We start from the raw sequence: 21469 nt of genomic DNA on the forward strand, positions 1-21469 counted from the left end.
AATTTGAAATTTATAAATTAATTAAAAATATTAATTTTGAAATCCCAAATTCAATTCAAATTTTATAGACAAAATTATTAATTTTAAAAGTTAATTGAAAGGGGTTTTTTTTATTTTAAAAATGCATAAAGACAAAATAAAAAAAAAAAAGGATCAATTATTAATTTTTTTTTTTTTCGTCTGCCCAGTAGATGTATTTAACCGTATTCTTTTATTAATCTTTCATATCCATAGCACTTCGGTATATAATCTAACCTTAACGTTTCATGAACGTATCTTACTCCTATGTTAGATTACGTTTTGTGCACCTCTTATCCTATCTCAAACATATCATTAAACACATATGCTTTTATCCTCTCTCAAACATATCATTAAACACATCGTACCATAATTCACTTATCATCACATATCATAAGCATCTCGATTCACAAACAATTCACACATATCAGTATATATGACACATGCAGAACCACGGAGTACGTGTCAACATCAAATATAATCATGTTAATAGTAAGGCCACTTACGTGGTTAGCTTAAGTTGTTGTCATGAATATATCCTTAATGAAAGTTCGATTCTGTCCTTTAAAATCTAAGTCAACCGATGTGAGCCCATTACATCAGTTTCAAGTTTGAACTCTGTAAAATTATTTCTCTAATACACGTTGGTCTATCGTTAAAAGTCTTAAAATGAGGCATTGGTTGAGAACTGTACATGTTCTTAAGATTGTGTATTAGCGAGGACGCTAGCCCTAAATTGTCAGATCACACGTCAGTTGTAGAGTAGAATGAAACATTCTTTACAAACGTAAAAAAAATCCCTCTCTAACCTACGTGAGATTGTAGGTTCACAATTTCATTAACCCAATTCAAAATTTCGGCATATCTTATACATATTTATAGTATAATAAATTGGAGCACGGGAGATTTTGTTAATTACCGTTGAACTATGGGAACATCGACTAATTTAATAATAAAAGTTATCGGACCTTAGGTTTTGCAGGTGCGCCATCTTGGTGGTCAGCCATGGGACCCCCTGCAAATATTTCAGACGGTGATGGGTGCTGCCATACATGAAAATGGATCGGGTTCCGATGAATTGGCATCGAGATTACAAGCCGCCATCACCAAGCCCATTCTCTTGCACCACCGGAAATTTGCTCTGCTCACCGGAGAGCTTCGAGCTGTCGTTTGAATTCCGGCAACTCCTCGCCGGACTTATTGAAGAAGATGACCTCAACAATCGTTTCTTCTTCTTTTTACTTTTGAATTAATGTTTTTAATATATAAATGTAATTATATTATTCCCACTATTTTAATTTTATATATATATATATATATATTAAATGAATTGAAAAATAAATAAATAAATAATAATAATAATAATAATAATTAAGCTTATTTTATTATTTTAAAATTTAAAATTATTTGATTTGAACCTCGTAACAATTTAGACTATCGATTTTGATTCGTAAAATTTAATTTTCATAATTTCAAATTTATAACCATCTTTAAATATAAATTTTATAATATAATAATTTAATTAACGTACTTAATTTAATTTAAAATTTTAGATTACTAGACAAGTAAAAAAAATAATAATAAAAAAAAAACATCAAACCCGAAAAATAAAGTGTTATATTGAGTTGGATTGTTAACTTTATTCTGTGTGAGTCTCTAACTAAACCCATATACATCGGAACAAAATATAAACCACGAGACACATGAGGTGTAAGGCACGAGACATGTTAGTATTAATTTGTTTTTTTCTGTCATCATCATATTTAATACATTTTTTAAAAACTTTATACAAATAATATACATATATATTTATAATATATAGTTTTAGATCTGAATTTTATATTTTAAAATTTTAAGATAAACCGCTAAAATAATAATAAAAAAAAGATGGAAGGGTGGCATGGACAACACGTTGAGGTTGGGTGGAAATAGAATTGCGTGAATATTTAATTAATTAATTAATTAATTAATAAAGAAAAATCCATAAAAAAAATGAATAATTAATTAAAATAAATAAAATATGGAATTTAGAATTGCGTGAATTCATCCAGACATTTTTCAAGTTGAGAATAATGGATTTAATTGGACATATGATATAAAGGAATAATGTACGTTACTCAATGAATATATCTTATTCTATATTTATATATTAAATAAATACATTTTAATTAATTAAAAAAATAATTACTACAATTTATCTCAATATTAGAGATTCGAATAGTAAAAATAAGATAAAATCAGGTCTACCCATATACACGTGCATCGATTTCTCAACGTCATTACATGAACCGAGCAGAGAAGATGGAACGAAGCTGTCAGCACCCTTACGAGGAAGACAATCGATCTAGTGGGTCACAATTGATTCAACACGTGTGGCCTAGTTCAAGCTCAGACTCGATCAGTTCTCCATTGTTCCATCAGATTGAAGCTTAAACTCGGCCAATTTGACGTAAGTTTGACCTCACCCACACGAGGAAGACAATTGATCTAATGGGTCATAATTGATTCAACGTGTGTGGTTTAGTTTAAGCCTAGACTCGATCGGTTCTCCACTATTCCATCAGATTGAAGCTTAAACTCGGCCAATTGGACTTAAGTTTGACCTCACCCACACGAGGAAGACAATCGATCTAATGGGTCACAATTGATTCAACACGTGTGGCCTAGTTCAAGCTCAGACTTGATCGGTTCTCCACTGTTCCATCAGATTGAAGCTTAAACTCGGTCAATTCAACCTAAGTTTGACCGCACCCACACGAGGAAGACAATCGATCTACTGGGCCACAATTGATTCAATAGGTGTGGTTTAGCTCAAGCCCAGACTCGACCAGTTCTCCACTGTTCCATCATATTGAAGCTTAAACTCGGCCAATTCGACCTAAGTTTGACCGCACCCACACGAGGAAGACAATCGATCTACTGGGCCACAATTGATTCAATGTGTGTTGTGTGGTTTAGTTCAAGCCCAGACTCGATCGGTTTTCCACTGTTCCATCAGATTGAAGCTTAGACTTGATCAGTTCGACCTAAGTTCGACCAGTTCTTCATTGTTTTGAACTGATTCTCCATGATTCAGAGAGATTTAAGTCCATCGTTCTATTCATTTTTTTCCCTTTAATTTCGACTAATTTAGCACGTTTTTCTTACGTTTAATCGGTTCAAGTAAATTTATTATTAGGTGTCAGACAAGTTATATAATATAGTTTTGAAATCATATAATAATAATAATATAATCAATAATGTAATCAGTGCATTGGAATGATTCGATACCCTAAGGTGACCTTTAATTGAAAACGGCCAAAAGGACACCGTATCAGTCACGTGATTCCCGCAATCCCAAATATTTTCTTTGTCTCATTATATTTATCTTTTCTTTTATAATTACATTTTAAATGTAAGTTTTCTTTTCCTCTCACCACATCATTCATTTTCCTTATTAAATTAAATTTATATTATTTTTTATAATTATTTTGAATTTATGTTATTTTATTTTTTGCATCACCACCGAACGTGGCCCGCTACCTTCATAGTGATCTATGTCGAAAGAAAATTCACTGATTAAGTGTTCGAGTCATAATATTTTATGTAGACCACCAGATCGACCTATCGAATAAATAGATTATTAAACCTATTTAGACGAGCTAAGATGTAAAATACTCTTTTTTGAAGCACTAGAAATGAACGTTCTGAAAACGGAAGCTAATCACTCGTTCCCTCAAAAAAACTTCTGGGCACGGAAAAAGAATTTGAGATGACTACGAAACCGACAATTATTACTATAAATTAATAACTTTAAATTTGTATTAAAAATACTATATTCGATTGACTAACATCGACCAATGATAAATAGAGTGGTCATCAAATTGATCTGACCATGGTCCCTAAAATCGTCGTCATATTGTGGTCACCAAAGTTAGTTGTTGATAGGGCTAACGAGGTAGTGGAGGGTAATTTGGTCATTTTCATAACCACGAAAATTTAGGAGATCGAAAAAAAAAAGATACAATAATATTTTTATTAAAAATATATACTTTCTAAAAGTATTTAAATTATTCAAAACAGACATTTTTAACCTATAAAAGGAAGGTATATATTATTAATGACTTAACTTAAGTTCACTAATTAAATGATTCTTTTAACTCTAATTTTCTCACTAAATGTATGTTTTAGTTTCTATTTTTAGGTTTATTTAATTGGGTCGGAGTTTCTATAGTCAGCTATTATCATTCAATCATTATTTATGCGTGTATTTAAAATATACTCCCGAACATTTTACGACCAATAATACTTCTATAAGGTATAATACTTTAGGCGAGTTTGACATACATATTAATTTAATTATTTGTTTTGTTATATTTTCTTTAAAATAATTATATAAATATCGATATTTATCGAATAATTTTTCTTAAAAAGATTAAAATATCATTTTTGCCGGTAGATTTTAAATGAACATCTAAGTTTAATTTATATATTTTTAATAATTTTAAAATTAGTTTATTAATTATACAAATTAAAAATAAAAATAAAAAGTCTAAATTCACCGTTGCAAATTAAGAATGGTCGATTTTAAGTTTGATTGAATATATAAAAAAATAAAATTGAATATTTAAAAGTATAGGTAAATATGAAAAAAAGAATTAATAAATATATATATATATATTAAAAGAAATCTTAAAATATCCAAATTTAGCAGGTAAACTGTTTTTATTTTAATTTAAATTATTTAAATTTAAAAAAAAAAAAAAAAGTGAAGCAAAACTCCCAAATATATAAATGAACAGAGAAACAGAACAGAGCGAAATCGGAGGAGGAGAGAGAGAGAGAAAGAGAGAGGAAATCGGAGAAGACGATGGAACCGAAGAAAGTGGCGATAATCGGCGCCGGAGTAAGCGGACTAGCGGCCTGCAAGTTCACTCTATCCAAAGGATTCATTCCGATCGTCTTCGAGGCGAGAGGCGCCATTGGCGGTGTTTGGACCGAGACGCTGCAGACGACGGCGCTGCAGACGCCGAAAGAGATGTACCGGTTCTCCGATTTCCCCTGGCCGAAATCGGTGACGGAAGAATTTCCGAAGTACAATCAAGTTCTCGATTACCTCAAATCTTACGCCGACCATTTCGGATTGATGAAGCACATCCGATTTAACACGAAAGTCATGAGTATCGACTGTGAAGGCTGCTCCGATGAGGAGATTAACGGTTGGACTCTTTGGGGCGGCTCCGGCGAGGCTTTCAGTGAACGCCGTAAATGGAGGCTCAATGTCGTTGATGCTCGGACTAATGACCCACTCGAGGTGAGTTTATCATTTGCCTTTTCAACACGTATATCGATTCCTTACCATTTTGATTTTTCTACATTTTTTTTTTTTTGTAAACTTTTGATTTTATATTTTCTATTAATATATATTAATAAAAACTTAAAATTACAAATTAAAAACAAAAATAAAAAAACTGAAAATATCAATAAAATAAAAATTAATAATAATCTATGTATAATTAAAATTTAACTTTTAAGACACAATTACTTTTAATTATTTTTTTTATTTGTCGAATATTAGAGGATGGTGTAACCATCAATTATTAGGTATAGTATTAATTTATAAATATTGACGATACCGTGAGATTCTGGTCATACTTTCAATGATTTTCATAAATATTTTATGAAATTAAGTATAAGAAAAATATCTAAATTATTATATACTTTTTTAAAACGTGTATAATATTGGAATAAAAGGAGAAAATTGAGGCAAAATTCTTTGGTAAAAAATTGTAAAACCCAAAGGGAATAATATAACATTCAAATATTCTAATTGGCAGAGAATTATTTTATTTGAAAAAATTGGCAAAATTATTGAATTTGTATGGGATGATACTCCCAAATCTCATCATCTTTGTCTTTACCATTCTATTATTTGTTATCTCTTCCTTGTTTTCTATAATATTTTAATTTATAATAATAATAATAAACCACACCTGATGAGAGTACCGGATGTCCATTTTAACCACTGAACAGGGAAGAATTCCCAAATATTTTTTACCTGATAGATAAATATGGTTGGGACGAGATTATATTCCCCATCCCTACTCGCCCCATTTTAAATAAATATATTTTCAATATATATATATATTTGCTATATTAAAAAAAATAAGATTTTGATAATATTAAAATTAAAAATTATACTGTTATAGAGTAGAGGGATGAAATATATTAATTTATTTTTTACAAATTTGTAATAAAAAATATATTAAAAATGAAAATTTTAAAAGAATAATAAATACATTAATTTTTTTTTTATGTCTAATAATCTATTTAATATTTAAAGAAAACTTTAATAATTAAAGACCTTTTAATTACAAAATTAGAATGTCATATATTTAGAAGACATTTTGAAAGTTTAGGATGAAAATTAAAAAAATATATTAAAAAGTATATATATATTAAAGACAAGGGCGTGGGGATGTGCAGGAGATTGTGGTGGACTTCGTTATACTCTGCATCGGAAGATTCAGCGACGTTCCGAACATCCCTGAATTCCCTCCTAATGGCGGCCCTGAAGCTTTCAAATCCGGTAAAGTTCTTCACTCTCTCCAGTATTCCGCCATGGATTTCGACACTGCTTCCAACCTCATCAAGGACAAGCAAGTCACCGTCGTTGGTCTCCAGAAGTCAGCTCTTGATCTCGCCATGGAATGCGCCAATGCCAATGGTGATTTTCCCTCCATTTCTCCTTCTCTTTCTCCGTTTCTTATTCTTCTTTTTCTATGATTTGCAGGTCCGAGGAATCCCTGCACCCTGCTCTATAGAACCGCGCACTGGAACCTTCCTGATCATCATCCATGGGGAATCCCTTTGACTTTTCTCTATATGAGTCGATTCGCCGAGCTTCTCATTCACAAGCCTGGCGAGAGCTTTCTCCTCTATCTCCTTGCGGTTATTCTTTCCCCAATTGTAATTATCACCTCTCCCTCTCGCTCGCTCTTTTCTTTTTGTCTGTTTTGAATCTCTAGGGTTTCTATTGTGGTTCTTTTTTTTTTTTTTTTTTTTTTTTTTTTTTTTTTTTTTNTGTTCGCAAAGATTGTGGAAACCTACGCAACGAGGAAGCACGGACTGGCCAAATACGGCATGGTTCCAACCCATGGCTTTCTGCAAGACATCAGTTCATGTTTACTTGCAAGCCTGCCTGAGAAATTCTACGAAAAGGTGGACGAAGGAAGCATTATATTGAAGAAATCACAGAGTTTCTGGTTCTGTGAAGACGGTGTTATGATTGAAGGAGAAACCAAACCGATTCGCTCAGATTTGGTCATTTTGGCTACTGGATTTAGAGGTGATCAAAAGCTTAAACAAATCTTTACTTCCGCTACTTTTCGGGATTGCATGACATTTCACGATTCAGTGATTCCCTTGTACAGGTTAGTCTTTCGTTTGAATCTATATCCCTGTTTCACCCCTTCCAACTTTTGAATTGCTATGACATTATCTTGAATTGTTTAGTTACTTGTTAACTGGTGAAAGATGAGACTAGTATGCTGTTTGAGATATTGTACCTTTACCTGACTAGATATTGGTAGGAATCCATCTCATATAAGTGTAGTCTAAAGTAGAACATCTGCTCTAAGATCCCAATCGGTTGGAGAGGACCCAATCGGTTGGAGAGGAGAACATGCATTCTTTATTAGAGTGTGAAAATCTCTCTCTAATAGACACGTTTTACAATTGTGAGGCTGTTTACGTAACGGACCAAAACGGACAATATTTGCTAGTAGTAGGTTTGGACCATTACAAATGTTATCAGAGCCAGACACCTGGTCATGTGCCAACGAGGACGTTGGGCCTCCAAGGGGGTGGATTGTGAGATCCCACCTCAGTTGGAGAGGGGAATGAAGCATTCTTTATAAGGGTGTGGAAACATCTCCCTAGTAGACGCATTTTAAAACCATGAGGCTAAGACGATATGTAACGGGTCAAAGCAAACAATATCTACTACCAGTGGGTTTGGGTCATTGATCTGCAATGACTCAAGTAAAAATGACCTTTAGCCAAATCCACACTTGTCTAGTAGGGTCGTTGAAAAAATTATTCAATATACCTGCCTCTTGATAACAGTTAAATGTAGATTCGAAATCAACTATTTGAAATATTTACTTGCAAGTTCTCTCGCTTATATTCGTGGGTACATAACTACAGCGACCCTCTCCCATCATTTCTCCAAATGGGTAACAAAGAGACTGAAAACATGGTGGCCTATTGAAACTCTGATTCTTATTCCTTCATATTGAATTTCTATCAGGCTCAGTTGTTCTAATAGGATTCTTTGAGTGTCTAGTGGAAGTTTATGGGGCTATTAACTTGGTTTACTTTATGACAATGTGCTACGTTTCCTTCACATATTAGAATTAGTAAAAAGAAAGTGTATCTATATTGCCTTCTACTGCGGATTTACAATGAGGTATTGGTTGAGAACTGCACATGTTCTTGCGCTGGATGAGTTTCTGATTGATGTTTATGTCACATTTGATCAGGCAATGCATTCATCCCAGAATCCCACAGCTAGCTGTGATTGGGTTTACAGAAAGCCCTTCAAACTTGTTCACCTCCGAGCTGCGGTGCCGATGGGTGGCGGAGTTTCTGGACGGCACGTTCAAGCTACCAAGCATCAAGGAGATGGAGAAGGACATAGCCAACTGGGAGAAGAGCTTGACGTATTACTCAGGCCCTTTCTCCAAGCGAGCTTGCCTTGCCATCGTGCATATTTGGTACAGTGATCTGCTCTGCAAGGACATGGGGTGGAACCCCATGAGGAAAAAGGGCCTTTTTGCGAACTTGTTTGTGCCTCATGGTCCTTCAGATTATGCCACTCCTTGAAAATTAGGGGGGAAAATGGCCATTCGCCCTATCATATCCAATAACAATTGCATTTCCTTAGCCCCAATAAGAAAGTAATGCAATTTGAACGCCTCCATTTGGTTCTTCTGGTTAGTCAAGCTGTGTTTTTTTTCTTTTCTTTTTTGTACACATGGTTATGAACCAAATGAGTGAGAGATTGAATAAAATATGATATGTTATTTCATTGAATAAATGTTCTCGTTATTTTAGTTCAAATGATCAAATTTGGGTCCGTTTGAGTGCAATGTATACCCCTATTTCTAACCGACTTGCTTGCTAAGTCTTTTTTGTAGTATAACTAACAATATCTATTTATGTTTAGTACAAATTTCGAACTTGAATGTAAGACTCCATCTTGATCAAATATGTGAGATCCAACGTCGGTTGGGGAGGATGACGAATCATTCTTTATAAGGGCATGGTAATCTCTCCCTAGCATACGTGTTCTAAAAACTTTGAGGGGAAACCCGGAAGAGAAAGTCCAAACAGCACTTAAGGCTGTTACAAATGGTATCAAAGCTAGACACCGGACGATGTGTTAGCGATGAGGTTGAGCTACAAAGGGATGGGCACGCGGCGGTGTGCTAGTAACAACGCTGAGCCCGAAGGGGGTGGATTGGGGGTTCCCACATCAACTAGAGAAGGGAATAAGTGTGAGTGAGGACGTTGGGCCTCGAAGGGAGTGGATTGTGAGATCCTACATCAGTAGGGATAAGAACCAATCATTCTTTATAAGGGTGTGGAAACCACTCCTTAGTTGACACGTTCTAAAAACCTTGAGGGGAAACTCGAAAAAGAAAACCCATTGTCTCTAACTAAGCACACAACGCACACGCACGGTAAGAGAAATTTGCAAGAATTAGTAGACTAAATAGAATCATCACGTTCTAAACTCATGTCCTAAGCACAAATTAGAGACAATTAGAGACATTCATGATATGCTCACATGTTATGCATCATCTACATTTCACGTACATTTATTGCACTAAGCACATTATCGTATAATCGACGTGCTTTGCATAATTAATAACAAGTTACAACTTGTTTAGTAGCGGTACGTGATTGAGCCCTACCCATAAAAACAGTGGATAAGATGCTCAATTTTGTCCATGGAATGAATTTATCAATATATTTTAATTAAAAGGGTCAATTTTGCATGAAAAATATCCCCATAATGATGGAAATAAATGGTTCATGTTCTATCAAAACCAAAGCCCTTCAGAATATAAAACAACCCACCGGAACACAGACAGAGCAGCGGAGAGGGAGAATCGGAGACGACGATGGAACCGAAGAAAGTGGCGATCATCGGAGCCGGAGTAAGCGGTCTAGCAGCCTGCAAATTCACTCTATCCAAAGGATTCATTCCGATCGTCTTCGAGGCGAGAGGTGCCATTGGCGGTGTTTGGACCGAGACGCTGCAGACGACGGCGCTGCAGACCCCCAAAGACATGTACCGATTCTCCGATTTCCCGTGGCCGAAATCGGTGACCGAGGAATTTCCGAAGTACAATCAAGTTCTCGATTACCTCAAATCTTACGCCGACCACTTCGGATTGATGAAGCACATCAGATTTAACACGAGAGTCCTGAGTATCGACTATGAAGGCTGCTCCGATGAGGAACTTGACGGTTGGACTCTTTGGGGCGGCTCCGGCGAGGCCTTCGCCGACCGGCGGAAGTGGCGGCTCAACGTCGTCGATGCTCACACTAATGATCCAATCGAGGTTAGATGGTCGTTAATTTTAAAATTTTAATTTAATAAATCATTAATTTCTTTAATATAAACATAATTTATTTTTTTTTTATAGTAAAATCCTAAATTGGAAATTTATATTTTATTTTTAATTTTTTTAACACGTTGGAATGTCCACGTGTAAATATATGGGAACAAAAGAACAAAATTAATTGAATTTGTATGGTATGGGAGTCCACATCTTATCAACTTTGTCTTTTCCTATTGCATTATTTGTTATGTTTTTTCTCTTTCAATAATATATTAATTTATCTGTCGCTCCGACGTTGAACAATACTCAAATTGACATTAATTTAATTGACGATAAAAATATTGTTTTTTTAATATAAATAATAATTAATTGTATAGAGTATTTTTTAACGAGGTTTTTGTTAGGAACAACCAATCTCCACAATAGTACCATATTGTTCACTTTTAGTATAAGTTCACAACTCATATGTTGATTGTTTAACATCAGTGAGTTCATCCTAGCCAAGGTAGATCACCCCAGTTCGGGTCCATAAGCCGTAACAATTGTCCCATGAAGACTTGCTTTCACTAGGGCTTCAATGGGTTCCCTTAACCAAGACATTGCCTATGTGTCGTTGGTTCATTCTTTAATAGACACGCGGTCAGAGTCTTGATCTCCTCCCACTGTTTGGAAGCTTACGGTTTCATGTTGTTTTTGCTTATGAATTTCGGAAAGGATCTTATCTAGCAAAATCATGAGAGCTTAAAGTTAAAATGGATAATATCGTATGATTGTGGTGTCGTAAAGTTTGAATTTTTATTGGGAAATTATGTTGGAAGAACTAATGGAAGCGTGGGGATTTGCAGGAGATGGTGGTGGACTTTGTTATACTCTGCATCGGAAGATTCAGCGACGTTCCAAACATCCCGGAATTCCCTCCTAATGGCGGCCCTGAAGCATTCAAATCCGGCAAGGTTCTTCACTCTCTCCAATACTCCGCCATGGATTTCGACAGTGCTTCCAACCTCATCAAGAACAAGCAAGTCACCGTCGTCGGATTCCAGAAATCCGCTCTCGATCTCGCCATGGAATGCGCCAATACCAACGGTGATTCATCCTTACAAAACCCACCTCTGAATCCCTCTTAATCTCTCTCAGTTTCATGTTCTTGAATCTCTAATTTCCAGGTCCGAAGAATCCCTGCACTGTGCTCTACAAAACCGCCCACTGGAACCTCCCTGATAATCATCCATGGGGAATCCCGTTGTCATTCCTCTACATGAACCGATTCGCTGAGCTTCTCATTCACAAACCTGGCGAGAATTTCATTCTCTATCTCCTCGCTGTTCTTCTTTCCCCAATTGTAATCATCCCCTGTTTTGCTCTGTTTTCCTCTCTGCTTGCTTGCTCTGTTTTGCTCTGTTTTTTTTTCTCTGTGCTTACCCTGTTTTTCTCTGTTTTTGTAACGGTCCAAGCCCATCCTCGCTAGCGGATAATGTCCTTTTTGGACTTTCTTTCGAGCTTCCCCTCAAGGCTTTAAAATGCATCTCCTAGGTAAAGGATGCATAAACCACTAGACATGTGAAGTATCGTTATATTTTACATAATGTTGCCTGGATAGTTACTAATTCTGATGGGTATCTGGCATAAATGACCATTGTAAAATTTAGAGAATTGAAATTGCCGACAGAGGACAATACTTGTTAGCGGTGGAGTTGGGCCGTTCCAAATGGTATCAGAGGCAGACACTGGGCGTTGTGCAAGCAATAATGAGGCTTTCCCCAAAGGGGATAGACACGAGGTGGTGTGCCAGTAAGGATGCTGGGCCACGAAAGGGATAGATTTGGTGGGGTCCCATATCGATTGGAGAAAGGAACGAGTGTCAGCAAGGATGTTGGGCACGGAAGGGAGTGGATTTGGTGGAGTCCCACATCGATTAGAGAAAGAAATGAGTGCCAGCAAGAACGTTGTGCCCTGACGGGGGTGGATTGTGATATCTCACATTAGTTGATGAGGAGAATGAAACACCCTTTATAACGGTGTGGAAACCTCTCTCTACCATACACGTTTTAAAGCCTTGAGAGAAAGTCCGAAAAGGAAAGCCTAAAGAGGACAATATATGCTAGCTGTGAACTTGGGCGGTTACCGTTTCGATCGTTTTGCTCCATTTTTCTCTGTTTTACTCTGGTTCTTTTTCTGTTTTGCTCTGTTTCTGTCTATGTTTTGCTCTGTTTTGCTCTACTTGTGCTCTGTTTTGCTCTGTTTTAAGTATGATTTTGTCTTCACAGAGATGGTTTTTCGCGAAGATCGTGGAAACCCACGCAAAAAAGAAGCACAAACTCGCCAAATACGGCATGATTCCAACCCACAGCTTCCTACAAGACATCAGTTCATGTCAACTGGCAAGCTTACCCGAAAAATTCTACGAAAAAGTAGACGAAGGAAGCATTATACTAAAGAAATCCCCAAATTTCATGTTCTGCGAAGAGGGTATCACAATTCAAGGACAAACCAAACCAATCCGCTCAGATTTAGTCATTTTAGCAACAGGGTTCCGAGGCGATCAAAAGCTCAAACAAATCTTCACCTCTGCAACTCATCGGAATCACATGACATTCCGCGATTCAGTAAATCCCTTATACAGGCAATGCATTCATCCCAGAATCCCGCAGCTAGCAGTAATTGGGTTTACAGAGAGCCCTTCAAACATGTTCACCTCGGAGATTCGATGCCGGTGGGTGGCGGAGTTTCTCGCCGGCACCTTCAAGCTGCCGAGCATCAAGGAGATGGAGAAGGACATAGCCAATTGGGAGAAGATATTGAAGCATTACTCAGGCCCTTTCTCGAAGCGAGCTTGTTTTGCCACTTTGCATATTTGGTACAATGATCAGCTCTGCAACGACATGGGGTGGAACCCCAAGAGGAAGAACGGCTTCTTTGCTAACTTGTTTGTTCCTTTTAGCCCTTTGGATTATGCCTCCCCTTGAAAAAGTTAAGGGATATTCAATAAAAACTGCATTGCCATAGCCATAATAAAGGCGATGCACTTCAACTCGTTCGGTTTCTGTGTCACGAACACACCCGACATGGTTATTAGTGTAATCTTGAACCGTATGTGATTGATGTACTTGAAAAAAAGTATGTTTGAGAGATAATCTAAATAGTTTATGGTATATGGATGAGGTTGGGTCGATCTTGTCGTGGTAATAGTATTGATACGACCCCGTTTATAATTAGGTAATAGTTTGAGTCCACTGGTAGTAAATATTGTTTGCTTTGACTCGTTATGTAACGGTGTGAGTATTATGATTTTAAAATGGGTCTAGTGTAGAGAGGGTCTAGCTCTACTCTGACTAGTGTCTTGTAGTGTCTAGTGACTGGCTTTGATATCATTTATAACAGCTCAAGCACACTGCGAGTAAATATTGTTTGTGTATCGTCGTCAGCTAGATGTGTTTTAAACCGTGTGGCTAACGGTGATACATAACGGGCCAAAGTGGACAATGTTTATTAGTGGCGGGTTTGGACTGTTATAATGATATTAGAGCTAGACACTTGGGTGGTGTTCTAGCGAGTACGTTTGGCCCACAAGGGGTGGATTGCGAGAACCCACGTTGATTGGAGAGGGGGACGAAACATTTCTTTGTGTAGAAAAGACGCGTTTTAAAAACTGTGAGGCTGACGGCGATATAAAATTGAGCCACGAAATATTTAATTTTTTTTAAAATTTATCAATTTAGAAGATTAATATTTCATAAGATGATCATAAGCAACTGGACGTAGAGTTATGACTTCTGCTTATAAGGATCTGTCTTTTGATTTGCACGTTTTTTAAGATAGAGCGTATGTTAAAACTTTTTAAAATTTAGCGGTATTATTGACCTAAGTAAAAATTAATAGTTTTGGGATATTTTTTGCAACTTAACTTATTACACAACCGTTCAAACAAAAATTAGGTACGAAAAAGCGAAATTAAATAACAATGCTAAAATAGAAACTATCGAAAAGGATATAGTAGGATATAATAGTTACCTTTTATCGACGGTTCAGGTAGTGTTTCTTTTGAGAGTTGTAGCCAATCGATTAGATTCCGTTAAAATTCGCAAATCATTTATTGACGGTCAGTTAGGTCAAATTATGGCCACATGTTGGTCATAAAGCTGAAGGAAAATTGAATATCGTTCCGTCTCGATTAATTTTGTTCATACGTGGTTGCATTTTGATCGTTACGAGTAATTCTACAACCTCAAAAAGATAGAAACTAGTCGAATAATTGAAACAATTACCTCACGTGTTAAATTAGGCAAACTATTATAATCAAAATAACCAAATTATAATAAATAATGCAAAATAATTTTATATTATATGATTCAAATCAATTCTAAACTCAATAATCAATTAATAAATAATGCAAAATGATTATAATATATGATTCAAATCAATTCCAAATATATAATCAAAATAACCAAATCTTTAATATTAATAAATAATACAAAATTATTATATTATATGATTCAAATCAATTACAAATACAATAATCAAACTAACCCAATCATTAATATTAAAAATAATTATTTTATTTTCCTTTTTAAGTTAGTTGAATTTAATTTTGGGCTAATTTAGATTTTTTTTTTCTATTTTAAGTTAGTTGAAGTAATAAAAAATAAAAAAATTTAATTTTTTTTGCCCGTTAATTTTTTTTTTGTGAGTAAAGTCGACCAAACAAAAAAAATAAGGTTACAATCCAACTCTGTTCCAATCAACAAACTAACGACTAAATAAAAGTTGAGTTGAACTAGGTTCTCAATTCTATTCGGGTGGCTCGAGTCACCAACCCAAACAAAAAAAAAAAAAAATTTAACTCAACCCGTGTACACTCTTGATCAGTACTTGTATTTTACTAAAATACACTGTTCAGAGAAGCAATGTATACTCGCCCTTTAAGCGAGCTTCCTCATTTAGGAGTTCCGTCCATCAGTGATCAGCTCTCGAACACTCAAAGTATTATCGGGATAATATACTCAACTTTTTCGTCAATTTAAATGAATTTTTAGGTATATCCCTTTTAAAATCTTTATTTTACTTAAATTACTAAATTTGTTACAAGTGCGTAACGGACATAAATAGCCCATTCGCTACCCACCGAAACAGAGAACGAAATCGGAAGACGAAGAGAGAGAGAGAGAGAATCGGAGAAGACGATGGAACCGAAGAAAGTGGCGATTATCGGAGCCGGAGTAAGCGGACTAGTGGCCTGCAAATTCACTCTATCCAAAGGATTCATTCCGATTGTCTTCGAGGCGAGAGGCGATATTGGCGGCGTTTGGACGGAGACGCTGCAGACGACGGCGCTGCAGACACCGAAAAAGTTGTACGAGTTTTCCGATTTCCCGTGGCCGAAATCGGTGACTGAAGATTTTCCTAAGTATGATAAAGTTCTTGATTACATCAAATCTTACGCCGACCATTTCGGATTGTTGAAACACATCAGATTCAACACGAAAGTCCTCAGTATTGACTGTGAAGGCTGCTCCAACGAGGAACTTGAAGGTTGGACTCTTTGGGGCGGTACCGGCGAGGCTTTCAGTGAACGGCGGAAATGGAGGATCAACGTCGTTGATGCTCGGACTAATGTTCCATTAGAGGTGAGTTTATCATTGCTCCTTCTTACTACGACAACACGAAAATATCATTTCTCTTCCAAAAAATGAAAACGTGGCAGTGCGGTGGGGCCCACCTTCAATAATTTTACTTTTTCATCTTACATTATTTTACCTTTTTTTTTTTTATTAAATCAAAAGTTAATATTTAAAATTTAGTCAATTTAGTATAATTATTATTTAATTTTTAAAATTATGATATTCAAACTCAAAAATCATTCTTATTTTTAATTGATTTTATTTTAAAATTTTAATAAAAGTTTTTTTTTCTCTAAAATTTACGTCCATCTCTAATTTTATTTATTCTTTTTTTTTTTTTTTTAATGTTTATCTCTAATTTTATTTATTTATCTTAATTTTTTTATATAATATTTATCTCTAATTTTCGTGGCCACTAGTTCCAATAATTTATTAAATTTAGTACGAAATGCAATGCCTTGAAGTTATGGGAATGGATAATGAATGGTTGCTTTCTATTTTATTTAATTATATTTATTTTAAATTATTGAACGGTCACAAAATCTTATCTACTTTATCTTTTATTACTACATTTTTTTATTTAATTTTTACAAATAAAATTGACAATTTAATTTATTATATCAGGTTTGTTTTCAAAAATATATTAAATAATTAATATAATTTAGTGTAACAAGAAAAATAACTAATTTTAACTACTCCAACTTAATTTCATTTTTTTTAACAAACACAAAATTTTAATAATTTAATAATAAAAAAACTCAAGGCAAAATAAATTAATAAATAAATAATGGAAATTTAGGTTGGCCCACCAAGATCTGTTTTTAGTTTAATAATTATTGAGATTCTTTGTTCTTGGTACCAAAATTAATTAATTTATTAGAGATATTTTAGAATTTATTTATTTATTATTATTATTTTTTTTTTTTGTATGTTCGATAAAAATCAATGGTGGGATTCTTTTCGTGTATTTTTTTAGTATAATAAAAGTGAGGTATGAAGATTTAAACTCTCGACTCATCCATATTAATTTTCATACTATTATTATAGATTGAATTTATATACAAGATGACTAGAAAGGTCAGGGACGTGCGAGCGGTTTCTCGAGAGAGAATAAATGAAGAAAGAAAAAGACGAATATTAATAAGCCACTAAACCGTGTTAATAAAAATTTATACTTCATACCTGCCACGTCATTTTTTTTTTCTCAACATAACATAAAATAAAAGATAATTTTGGAGCATTTAATTTTTTTTATTTGGGATATTTTTGTTAAATTTTGATTTAGTGTTTAAATTTAGTTGATGTATTAATATAATTAATTTTTATTGAATTATGTTTATTAATATAAATAGTTTATATTAAAAGAGAGACGTGAAATTAACGTATTTTTTGAGATTTATTAGTATTAACTATAATTAATTAATTAAGGTAGAGACCTTGTAGCTTAGCAGGAGCTAACAACAATGGCGTGGGGATTTGCAGGAGGTGGTGGTGGACTTCGTTATACTCTGCATCGGAAGATTCAGCGACGTTCCAAATATCCCTGAGTTTCCTCCCAATGGAGGTCCTGAAGCTTTCAAAGCCGGTAAGGTTCTTCACTCTCTCCAGTATTCCGCCATGGATTTCGACAGTGCTTCCAATCTCATCAAGGACAAGCAAGTCACCGTCATCGGTTTCCAGAAATCCGGTCTTGACCTCGCCATGGAATGCGCCAATATCAATGGTAGTTTTCCCTTTCGGATTTTCCCTCTCTCTCTCTCTCTCTCTCTCTTTCGACTTCTTCCTCTTCTCGGTGATTTGCAGGCCCGAAGAAGCCGTGCACGGTGGTCTTCAGAACTGCGCACTGGACCATTCCCGATTTCTGTCCATGGGGGATCCCTATAGGTTTTCTCTACATGAACCGATTCTCTCAGCTTCTGATTCACAAACCTGGCGAGAGCTTCCTTCTCTATCTTCTCGCGATTCTGCTTTCTCCAATTGTAATTTCCATCTCTCTACCTCTCTATTTTCCTCTCTTCGTCTGTGTATCTTGAAGATTTAGGGTTTTGTCTTTACAGAGATGGTTATTCTCGAAGATCGTGGAGACTCACGTGATGAAGAAGCACAGATTAAGCAAATACGGGCTGGTGCCGGATCAAAGCTTCTTGCAGGACATGAGCTCATGTTTATTTGCAACATTGCCTGAGAAATTGTACGAAAAAGTGGATGAAGGAAGCATAATTTTGAAGAAATCGCCGAGTTTTGTCTTCTGTGAAGAGGGGATCATGATCGAAGGAGAAACCAAACCGATTCCCTCAGATTTAGTCATTTTGGCTACTGGATTTAGAGGTGATCAAAAGCTTAAACAAATCTTCACTTCTTCTACCTTCCGGGATTACATGACGTTCCACGATCCAGCGGTTCCCATGTACAGGTTTGTCGTTTGTTCTTCCCAGAATCTCTATTGAATTGCTATGAAAATTCTCTTGATCTTTTGAGTTTGAAACCTCAAACTTGGTTTGAGCTGGTGAATCTGAAAGATGACATTAGTATAAGCTGGTTGAGTTGTTTAAGCTTTACTAGACTGGATATTGCTAGGATTTAAGTTTGATTGCATAACTAAAATCAGAAGAACATGAAATGGTTTTCATTCTAGAACTAGTAGAATCTTAGATCCATGCATTGATTTATCATAGCAGAGGAGACCGCCATTCGACTATGAACGGATGGATTAAATTATAAGTTTAGTCTTATCTTATCTTATCTTATCGTACAAAAATGAGATATGTATTTGAATCGGGAGTTCAAGTTTGTTAAGGATTATTAAGAGGAGTAGTCCTTCCACATTGGCAGCTAATTAAGAGGAAGATCATGGGTTTATAAGGAACACCATCTTCATTGGTACAAAACCTTGTGGGGAAACCCAAAGGAAAGTCACGAGAGTTTATGTTCAAAGTGAACAATATCATACTATTGTGGAGAGTCGTGGTTCTTAACAATGTTATTATATATGTCATGAGTGATAAGGAAATAGATCGAGTTATCTCTTCCTTCATCAAAGAAAAGGTCTATCTAGCTTGCATGATCCAATCGTTGAGGGCAAAAAATTTCTACAATAAGTTTATGTAGTGTAGTTTCCTATCCATGGTAAATGGGTAGAGTGAATAAGTATGAACTTTCAAGTTCGTTTTGTCGATATTGCCTTCGGCTGCGGATTTAGAGCCTTTTCTAGTCAATAACACAAAAGGAGTAGTTTTCATGTCAACTACGGAAGCCAGGTACGACACGTTACATATTTGGTGTTGTCTATTTTGTGACGACTTCGTTTGATAATGATTTGGTTTGATTTGGTTGTGATCTTTATTAAGAAAACTCGGTGTTCTTAACCAAATTTCATTTAAGAGTTTTGTTACATTTGTTCAGGCTATGCATCCATCCCAGAATTCCACAGCTAGCTGTGGTTGGATATTCAGAGAGCGCTTCAAACTTGTTCACTTCGGAGATGCGATGTCGATGGCTAGCGGTGTTTTTGGACGGGACGTTCAAGCTACCGAGCATCAAGGAGATGGAGAGAGACATAGCAGAGTGGGATAAGTGTATAAAGCTTTACTCAGGCCCTTACTTCAACCGAGGTTGCATCGCCAGTTTGCATGTTTGTTACTGTGATCAGCTCTGCAAGGACATGGGATGGAACCCCAAGAGGAAGAAGGGCTTCCTTGCTGACTTGTTTCTGCCTTATGGCCCTGTAGACTATGCCTCCCCTTAAGCCAAATCAACCCTTCTTCGATTAGGCCCGATCGTCACAATAAGACCGATAGTATTTCGCTGTTGGATGTATCAAAAGTGTACTTTATTCATATCTTTCTTTAAAAATGTTATTATCACTGAGATATGTACGAGACAAGAATTTAGTCACCGTTCTACTTAAGTTCTTAGCCCATGTAATAATCCGAGGTGTTAGGTTGACCTAGAAAGAGTCCCGTGCTGATTGATGTGCATCAATGCTCCAAAACACTCTAATATTTAAGTCAATACTTAGATCGAAGTGATATCTAGCCGAGCGAGTAACAGTCTTCCTGCTCTTTTCAACATAGCCAAGGTTGTCTGAGCCTGAGCCCTTATGGGTATTCTACATTGGGCTTATCACCCAATCCCCTTTGCAAATGTCATAATTGCCTACAATTTTTTTTTTTTTTTTTACTCTTAATTCAGCTAATAAATATTATATATATATATATATATATATAAAGCCCATAATGCCAAAAGAAAAAAGAAAAAAAATTCCAATTAAATTATTCATATTTGACCAAGAATTTAAAAGTAAGCAAAAGAAGGTCAGCCTTCCAAATTTATTTAACATATTTATTGTGCAATCTTTTAACTTAAGAATATTAATTAAAGTTTTAATATTCTTAAGTTAATATATATATATATATATATATCTTAATCTTATTTATTTTCATAATTATATTTTCGATTATTTATTTTTAAACCATTATTAAGATATAATTTTAATATAAATTGAATCCCAAATTTTAAGTTAAATGGTCGCAAATAAATAAATAAATAAATAAATAAATAAATAAATAGTATTTGACCAAACCTCCAAAAACATCCAAAGTTTGATCCAACTATTTCATAACCTAATCCTAAACAAAATTAGTTGTAATCTCTAATTTTAAATTAATTAATTTAGACTTTCATTTTTGGTTTTACACTATAAAAAATTTCAAGAGTACAATATTATAATAATGTATGATCTCAATGATGTTCCTACTTTTTACCTACATATTTTTATAATATTTTAAAAAATTATTATTATTATTATTAAGATTTAATTAATGTATTGATGATATTAATCTAACATATATGTAACTACAAAATTTAGATCCCGATTTGAAGTCTGAAACAACATATGACCCTGCATTCAGACATGGATCCTAGTTCAAAATGTTTCAACCTGTTTTGTTCTCACTCATATGTTTTTTTAAAAGCATTACAAGAGGACACTCAATCTAAGATTTTTTGACATATATTCTAGTACATTGGAGAGAGAACAAATCATATGTTTTTTTAAAAGCATTACAAGAGGACACTCAATCTAAGATTTTTTGACATATATTCTAGTACATTGGAGAGAGAACAAAACATTTCTTATAAGAGTGTGGAAACCCCTTCCTAACAGGCGTGTTTTAAAATTGCGAAGTTTATGGTGATACGTAACGAGCCAAAACGGACAAT

General features: G+C 34.9%; 3 protein-coding genes across 3 annotated transcripts; all 3 read left to right on the plus strand.

Annotated features, from left to right (window-relative positions):
- Positions 1 to 4821: 4821 nt before the first annotated feature.
- On the plus strand, positions 4822 to 9120 carry LOC111795720 (probable flavin-containing monooxygenase 1). The gene is made up of 5 exons (XM_023678282.1): positions 4822 to 5311; positions 6484 to 6724; positions 6791 to 6976; positions 7085 to 7430; positions 8541 to 9120. Exons 1-5 carry the CDS (start codon positions 4868 to 4870, stop codon positions 8881 to 8883), a joined length of 1560 nt encoding a protein of 519 aa, XP_023534050.1. The 5' UTR covers positions 4822 to 4867; the 3' UTR covers positions 8884 to 9120.
- A 981-nt stretch (positions 9121 to 10101) lies between these two features.
- Positions 10102 to 13783, plus strand: LOC111795719 (probable flavin-containing monooxygenase 1). The gene is made up of 4 exons (XM_023678281.1): positions 10102 to 10631; positions 11477 to 11717; positions 11798 to 11973; positions 12899 to 13783. Exons 1-4 carry the CDS (start codon positions 10188 to 10190, stop codon positions 13595 to 13597), a joined length of 1560 nt encoding a protein of 519 aa, XP_023534049.1. The 5' UTR covers positions 10102 to 10187; the 3' UTR covers positions 13598 to 13783.
- Positions 13784 to 15744: 1961 nt separating this feature from the next.
- LOC111795528 (probable flavin-containing monooxygenase 1) lies at positions 15745 to 20283 on the plus strand. The gene is made up of 5 exons (XM_023678005.1): positions 15745 to 16255; positions 17732 to 17972; positions 18053 to 18228; positions 18307 to 18662; positions 19652 to 20283. The coding sequence occupies exons 1-5, from the start codon at positions 15812 to 15814 to the stop codon at positions 19992 to 19994; spliced, it is 1560 nt and encodes a 519-aa protein (XP_023533773.1). The 5' UTR covers positions 15745 to 15811; the 3' UTR covers positions 19995 to 20283.
- Positions 20284 to 21469: the final 1186 nt, after the last annotated feature.

The sequence above is a fragment of the Cucurbita pepo genome, chromosome LG05 (genome assembly GCF_002806865.2).
Source record: "Cucurbita pepo subsp. pepo cultivar mu-cu-16 chromosome LG05, ASM280686v2, whole genome shotgun sequence".
Taxonomy (NCBI): domain Eukaryota; kingdom Viridiplantae; phylum Streptophyta; class Magnoliopsida; order Cucurbitales; family Cucurbitaceae; genus Cucurbita; species Cucurbita pepo.

Excerpts from the sequence above, each read along its gene's own strand:
- LOC111795720 (XM_023678282.1), top strand. The coding sequence starts at position 4,868 with ATGGAACCGAAGAAAGTGGCGATAATCGGCGCCGGAGTAAGCGGACTA. Across the intron at positions 6,725-6,790 it reads GGAATGCGCCAATGCCAATG|GTCCGAGGAATCCCTGCACC; the intron begins GTGATTTTCCCT and ends TATGATTTGCAG. Across the intron at positions 7,431-8,540 it reads TCAGTGATTCCCTTGTACAG|GCAATGCATTCATCCCAGAA; the intron begins GTTAGTCTTTCG and ends ACATTTGATCAG.
- LOC111795528 (XM_023678005.1), top strand. The coding sequence starts at position 15,812 with ATGGAACCGAAGAAAGTGGCGATTATCGGAGCCGGAGTAAGCGGACTA. Across the intron at positions 18,229-18,306 it reads CGATTCTGCTTTCTCCAATT|AGATGGTTATTCTCGAAGAT; the intron begins GTAATTTCCATC and ends TTGTCTTTACAG. Across the intron at positions 18,663-19,651 it reads CCAGCGGTTCCCATGTACAG|GCTATGCATCCATCCCAGAA; the intron begins GTTTGTCGTTTG and ends ACATTTGTTCAG.
- LOC111795719 (XM_023678281.1), top strand. The coding sequence starts at position 10,188 with ATGGAACCGAAGAAAGTGGCGATCATCGGAGCCGGAGTAAGCGGTCTA. Across the intron at positions 10,632-11,476 it reads ACACTAATGATCCAATCGAG|GAGATGGTGGTGGACTTTGT; the intron begins GTTAGATGGTCG and ends GGGGATTTGCAG. Across the intron at positions 11,974-12,898 it reads CTGTTCTTCTTTCCCCAATT|AGATGGTTTTTCGCGAAGAT; the intron begins GTAATCATCCCC and ends TTGTCTTCACAG.